Source organism: Equus caballus, chromosome 11, assembly GCF_041296265.1.
Source record: "Equus caballus isolate H_3958 breed thoroughbred chromosome 11, TB-T2T, whole genome shotgun sequence".
Lineage (NCBI taxonomy): Eukaryota > Metazoa > Chordata > Mammalia > Perissodactyla > Equidae > Equus > Equus caballus.
Window position 1 is genome coordinate 53,046,270 of NC_091694.1, and position 7,280 is coordinate 53,053,549.

The 7,280-nt window shown below is 45.1% G+C and overlaps 1 protein-coding gene across 1 annotated transcript in view; it reads right to left on the reverse strand.

Moving 5' to 3' along the window:
- MYH13 (myosin heavy chain 13) overlaps positions 1 to 6,856 on the reverse strand; it is a 47,799-nt gene extending 40,943 nt beyond the window's left edge. The window contains exons 1-6 of the mRNA XM_005597784.4: positions 6,653 to 6,856; positions 4,769 to 4,912; positions 4,526 to 4,682; positions 3,033 to 3,060; positions 2,833 to 2,944; positions 1,721 to 1,813 (exon numbers count right to left, since the gene is read on the reverse strand). Coding sequence (XP_005597841.3) covers positions 1,721 to 1,813; positions 2,833 to 2,944; positions 3,033 to 3,060; positions 4,526 to 4,682; positions 4,769 to 4,912; positions 6,653 to 6,856 — 738 coding nt within the window. The remainder of the gene's footprint in view (positions 1 to 1,720; positions 1,814 to 2,832; positions 2,945 to 3,032; positions 3,061 to 4,525; positions 4,683 to 4,768; positions 4,913 to 6,652) is intronic.
- Between the last annotated feature and the right edge of the window lie 424 nt (positions 6,857 to 7,280).

Genomic DNA, 7,280 nt, shown 5'->3' on the forward strand with positions numbered 1-7,280 from the left:
TCCGTCCTCTTGGTTTGCCTGGTACCCAGAGTCCCCAAGCTAGGCCAGCCAAGACTCACGTAGCTGTAGTCAGAGTGCCTGGCTCTGTTCCTACAGCTCAAGAGATGCCCAGATCTCTGCTTGGGACCGCCCCATTCCAGACTGTCTCCTTGGTTTTTATCCTGCTCTCTTGTGCTTGGATTCTCAAAACCTTTATAACACCTTTGAATTGATAGCCTGGATGGACCATCTCTCTGACTTCTTTTTTGCATCTGGGTGTTACTTCTGAGATTTCTTGCCTCAGTTTCCCTTACCACTTACTACACGCAAACCTAGTTCTCATTCTCCCAAATGACTCACTCAGGGTCTAGGTTCCCCTGTTTTTGGGGATCAAGAGATGAAATTTTATATGTGTGTGTGTGTGTGTACACTCCCTTCTTACATTATTCACTTACTTGGTCTCTATCACACTGTGAGCATACCTAAGGGCAAAAAAAAAAAAAATGCTGCCTTACTTGTTCACCCACAGAATCTGGAATGTTGTGCGTACTCAATAATATTCTCAATATTTCCAAATGAAGCCTAAAAAGAGTTAGGAAAGGCTCAGTGGAGGTATGTGTAAATTTTAAGTGTTTGGTCTTCAGGATTTTTAGCTGCTTAATGGAAGATGATAAAAGTCATTCTTAACTTGCACATGTTTGGAGAGTGGAACGTGGACAGAAAAATCAGAATGACCGTGATTTCTAGGTCAGGGCCAAGAGGAGAGACCTATGAACTAAATCAATGAGAGTGAAAACATGGAGTGCCCGAAGGCATTGTCTTCCACTTTAAGCTGGTGCCTAGTTAGTGCAGTAACTAGCTTGTCTAAGCAGGTGTAACATATCCCTGCTGTGTAACATGCATCCAGATCCTCCACACGGAAGAGTTTAGTTGTGCACCTGGAAAGACAGATGTGCAAATGGATAATGTGTAGGGGACCAAAGGAAAGAAAGAAAGGTCAAAGCTTAGAGCCACAGTCTTCGATGGATGTATCTACTTTCTCATCAGTAACCAATTTATCTTTGAGAGGTGACAATAAAATCCAAGCTTGCAATTACCAGCTCCTGAGACATGTGAAGTTCTGATGCACTTTTGCAACTACAGGCATAAATGATGGCTTGACCTCAGGGTACTTACTCTACTGGCCAGTGGAATTAGGTAGAGGGCTGAATGTTTGTTTGCCAGTGTGGAAGTAAATGCCTCTTTGGTGGAACTAATCCAAAGTGAAATGTTGGAGGATGGAACACATCTTCAATATCTTCACTATCAACTTACTCCTGATTTTTGAGCTCTTCTGCTTTCACCAGGTTTTCCCTACTCCCAATGCCTCCTGACTCGGAGGAGTTCAAATCCACTAACTTAATTCACGCTAAAGTTTCTGTGGCTAACAAGCCCACGGATATTGCTCAACAGACTTCGGCATCTTAAAACGTTCCCACCTAGAGAGATCAATTTTAGCATTAGGGAATCACTGTGATTTCAGGATGCTCTGAGGTGATGCTCACCAGCTGGGAGGGACAGCTAGGTCTTCCCTCTGCCGGGCACAAGCCAACACGTTCTTCAAAGTATATCAGACTATCAGTTGGGTAGAGTGACCTGAATTGCTTGGTGGTGGAATAAGGCCAGGTATATTCTAGTTTATGCGACATTTGAGGAAAAGATTTAATTATTGGGGATGGCTGAAAATTGGACTGGGTCTTACAAATCTTGATGAGTTGTCATTCCTCACGGTCTTGGCATTTCCAAAGGCCTCCAGCAAAGGGTTGGCCTGGATGATCTGATCCTCCAGGGTCCCCTAATAATACACAAGAATAGGAAAAGAGAGGACTTAGGACTTCTGAAGTAGCCCATTGATGACTCAGAAGTGTGGGTGCTCTGGGCAGGGTCCAAGGAGAGACGTGGACCAGCCCAGCCTGGTAGCCAGTGCAGAGGTGCCCAACTCCCCTCAACCCCTCCCAGCTGAGCAGTCTTCAAGGTCCCATCCTAGGGAGGGTCTTGTTAGTATAGCATCAAAGTAACTTCTGGCCACACCAGATTCTGGGCTCCAGCTTGATTTCTCAGACTGTCTTTCTTCTCTGATAATATTTCTTTATAAATCATGGATTGGTACAATATATACCTCTGTTACTGCATGCATCATGACCCATCTAATACAGATATTTGGGTTCAGAAGTATAAATAGAATGTGGGCAATGAAAGTCACCCAAGAGATCACATGATAGAAACAGTGGTTCTCAACAAAAATTTTACGTAGCAAAAAATATTTCATCAGAATTATTGCTCAGAAGCACCTATAGAAAGCAGAGTTTTCACCCTCATCCCCCATGATTGCTTCTCTTTCTGGCTCCAGAGCAGTTTGGCAAGTACTGTCCAGCCACTGGTTCTCAAAGCATGATCCCTGGACCAGCAGCATGAAAGTGGGAACATGTTAGAAATGCAAAATATCAGGATTGCGAATGTGAGATAGGAATTTCAACCAGAAATTCTGGGCCTGGGGCCCAGCAATCAGTGGTTAACAAGCTTGCCTGGTGATTCTGATGTGCTCTCCAGTTTGAGACCCGCTGGCCTAAACCATTCCTTCTCCAGAGGAGGTTGTGGAGTTGCTCAAGGTCACTTGGTATTACTGATGGAGCTGGTGCTACAGGCTGAGTCCACTGGGTGGGACCACTTCCTGCCTTGCCCCATAAGCACTCGTGGGGCAAGTCCTTGTGCTGTGCATCTCCGCTGAGCACAAAGCCCTGCATACGCTTGGTGCTCACTTGGATTTCAGTTATACTTATCCTAGCCAGCCTCTGGGTGCAGGGAGCTGCTCACCTGCATTTTGCCTGGCTGCTGCTCCTTCTTCTTGTCTCCAGTAACTGCAATTGTTGCAAAGTACTGGATGACACGCTTGGTGTTCACAGTCTTCCCAGCCCCGGATTCTCCGCTGCCAATTTAAAAGTAAGTGCGATCAAGCAGAGTAGAAGGGATGGCCCTGGCTTCCAAGTCATCATAGTGCAAACACGGTTACTCACGTGATGAGGATGGACTGGTTGTCTCGATCTAGAAGTGCAGAGGGAAGCAAAATGAAATAAATAAACAACAAACAGGCAGAATATAAAAACTGGGCAACATTAGGGGTGGTTAGCATACATGGGTTCTAGTTCTGGCTTTGCCATTAATGGGTGGTGTGATGATTTCAGCATCTCTAATCTTCTTTGAAACATTTTGTGCGGATTTCCCAAACGAGGGATGTGTGACATGGGCAGCATGGGAGGTGAACAGGAATCCCCCAGTATGAAAGCTACTCTTGTTCACAGACCTTTAACTCTTCCCCTGCACTTTCTCATCTCCCTTTTTAATAAAGAAGGCAAGTCTCAGACTCGGAGCTTGTAAAGCCTAACTCCCAGTACCTCAGAATGTGACCTTATTTGGAAATAGGGTCATTGTAGATGTAATTAGTTAAGGGGAAGTCATCCCGGAGTAGGTGGGCCACTAATCCAATATGACTGGTGTCTTTGTAAAAAGGGAAATTCAGAGACAGATGCACACAGGGAGAACACCTTGTGAAGATGAAGGTAGAGATCAAGGTGATGCTTCTAGAAGCCAAGGAACACCAAAGATTGCCGTACCACTAGAAGCTAGGAAGAGGAAGGAAGGATTCTCCTGAAGTTTTCAAAAGCAACGTGGTCCTGCCAACACCTTGATTTAGGATTTCTGGCCTCCAGAACTGTGAGACAATAAATTTCTGTTGTTTTTAAGCCATCTGCTCTGTGGTACTTTGTTACAGCAGGCCTAGGAAACTCTTACAAACAGTGATATTAACCTTCCTTTCTGAAGCTAATGTTACTTCAGCCAATTTCAAGAAAAATATTGAGTATTCAGAAATAACTAGGATGATGAAGGTGAGACCAGAATGACTGAAGTTTGGGCAACGTTGTACTAGATGATGTGTAAGCATCATCAGATCTCAGATGCTTGCTTCCACTTCTCGTATCTGTGCCAAGTCAGGTGAAAGTTGAACAGACAGAAGGATACTAGCCACGACGGTGTGACAGTAGTACCACATCTCTATTCCCGGGGCCATTCTGGCAACTTAGGGAGGAGAAAGAGGAGCCTGAGACTGGAGAAGAAGACAGGTGAAGCGACATTGCTTTGTCCGTTTCTCCAACTTTGCATTCCTAACTGGCTACTAATATAATCTGTCTTCTAAGCATGTCCATGTTGGGAAGTTCTTTGGAGGTGGGGCCAGGGTATCTCTCTATGTTCCACAGTCCCCCCAAATAAGCATGTCCTTGGTGTGGTTTCAGTCATGAGCACCGGCCATGCATCGTGACTGGTAATGGAAGATCCTGCACCCCTGGCTTTCCATCATGAAATCATTGGAATCTCTTAAGGTCATTTTGATCATTGCACAAGATGACCGAGGCCTGTGAAGGGCGTGAATAACTAAGAACCAGTCCAGTTAAAGGATTTGAATAATTAACTAAAAACTATTTTAAAAAATTGACTGGAAGAAATTACTCACCAGTCAGCATGAACTGATAGGCGTTGTCAGAGATGGAGAAGATGTGGGGTGGGGCCTCCTGGCGCTTTTTGCCTCGGTAGGCTGTCACCACCTCGGGGTTATACACCGGCAGCCACTTGTAGGGGTTGACGGTGACACAGAAGAGGCCTGAGTAGGTCTGAGAAAAATCAGAAAATTCAACACGTGGATTTTATTTTTACTCAGAGAGATCAGTGGAATAAAGAGATGTTGAGGAGCGCTCACATAGATCATCCAAGCTGCGTAGCGCTCTTTGAGGTTGAACAGCACAGCAGGCTCATGCAGGTGAGTCATCATGGCCATGTCCTCGATCTTGTCAAATTTTGGAGGGTTCATGGGGAACACCTGGTCACTGTTCAGAGTCAGTGTCTGGGTATTGAGAGAAAAAGTACATGATGAAGGGGAGAGTTGAGATTCATACCTCACTCTACTAGTATGCTGGAAGTAGAGAGATGTTGTGGTGCGATTACCCCATTACTATGAATAACTTCATGGATAATTTCCACGCCCAGAGATGATCTGTAAATAACAGTCCTTGATTAATCTAATTCTGGTCAAACTGCACAACCAATTCTAGTCTCATGCCCCCCAGGAGGCATACCATCCTGTGTGCCAGGAGCAGGTTGCAGGTGTACAGAGTGATAGCGCCCTTTAGCTCTGAGGGTGGCCAGTTGGGACTCAGGGTGGCCAAGGCCAGGCCGGGTTGCCTCTGTTTACCCCATTTGCTGTAAATGCTGCGATGAGAAAGGGTTGGGAAGAACTACTCCAATGCATTCTGTGTATTTCCACCTCAATACCTCGGCTCACGTGGGTTCCTTTGTCTGGAATATCTTCATTGAAACGGTGTCTAGAAACCTCCAAAGCTCTTCTTAAGTGCCCCTTCTCTTATGACCCATTTCCTCTCTCCCCTGTCTTTTCAAGGCTTTCATAATTCCTTGTACCTCTGCTCTGATAGTTAAAACATTTGGATTTGGACTTGCAGCATGGTGCATGGCTGAACAATACTTTGAGACTATCACTTAATTTTCTCCTTTCCATTTTTTCCCTTCTTTCTCCCCCATTCAAGCATATAGCTGGCTCTGCACTCTGTTACTCAGGAGAGGTAGAAAATAGGGCAGAAAAGAGAAAGAGCCGATAAGGTTTTCTGGCTTCTGTTTTCTAAAAGCCTAAGTCATTAGAAGAGCTTGGAGGGTTTTACTGAAAAGACAAAAGAAAGAGGATGTGTTGGTGTGGACCACATCTCTTGAGGAAAGGAGACTCTTCTGCCCACTGCCCTACACTAGAGAGAGACACCCAAGGTAGCAAGGGGAGATGGAAAAGTCCGTGCATCCTGAATCTTCAGAGACTGGGACTTGTTTCTTAGAAGATCCTCCAGGGAAGCAGTGAGACCCCAGTGTGGTATGTGTAAGGTTCCGAAAATGTGGCACAATTCTGGTGAGGCCCTAAAAATGACTGAAGAAAATGTATTTCCAGCCCAATGAAGAGAAGCTGAAATCAGAGGTTTAAGTTCAATAATAAAAACATAAATAAAAGAAAAATCTATTTGGTATGCCTGAGTTTTTGAACTGAGATTCACATCTGCCATGTACATCTTGCTTCTGACACTAGATGGTAAGCTTTGGGAAAGCAGGTGCTGAGATTTGCTTATATGTGCAAAGTAATGGACACTGTGACCTAGACATAGTGAGTGTTCAGTACATGTTGAATTGAACGGTGCACTGTAATTCTCTGCATTAAACTAGACTTTGCCTCCGGAAGTTCCTCTGTAAGTCACCCTGCAGCCTAGAGAGTTATTATTTGCTGGGTCCACCCAGCAGCAATTAGCATCAATCTCTCCTTTAAATAGTCCAACCTCTTCCACCTTCACCTTCCCCTTTCTCCAAAGCAAATATCACAAAAACACTCGAAGCCCAAGTCCTCAGAGAAGGAAAGAGGCAGGAGCAAAGGAGTGTGCAATAATGGTTTTTATCTGCTACTTTACTACAGAATAGATAGATGTAAATTTCCTTCTGTCTTCAGATTCCTATGGACCATGCAATCTTTAGTATTCCACTCCAAAGAAAAATGAGGACGCCCATATTAGCAAAGACATCTGAGATCAACACTTACCCGGTCATCGACGGTCTTGACTGTGACTTTGTCGTTTTCCCTGCTCTGGATCATACCTTTCACATACAATTCCTTATCATCCACTGCAAAGCAGGCTTTCTTAGAATCGAATGGGCGATTTTGAGCCTCGATTCTCTCCTTCTCTGGTTTCCGCAGATAGGGAGCTGCTTCTCCGAAAATGGCCATCTCTGCATCAGAGCTCATGATTGCTGGGGGCTGGGAAGACCAGGGGGGACTTCTGAGTCTGGAGCCTGGGTGACTCTTGAATCTGAAGGGTTCCACCCTGTTATTTCCATTCAGATAGGGGGCCAGATTCAAAAGCTCCCGGGATTAACCTAGGTCTTCAGGAACCTAGGATGAGGTCTAGGGGCTAAGAGAGGGCAAGTGGGAATGAGGTAAAGGGGATATTTTACTCTAAGACAAAAGTTTGGGGGGTTGTTTTCATCTCTGAGTGTTGGTTTTGGGAATATCTCTTAGTTCAGCACCATGTGGGGGAGTCTGAACCAGGAGAGGAAGCCAAGGGGAGCCCAATAAAGAGGCCTCGGGAAGCACTTCCTTAATCACTTCCAAAAGCATCATGTTTGAGCCCTGTGGTCCCGGTGTTGTCCCCAAATGTCTGAAAAGAATT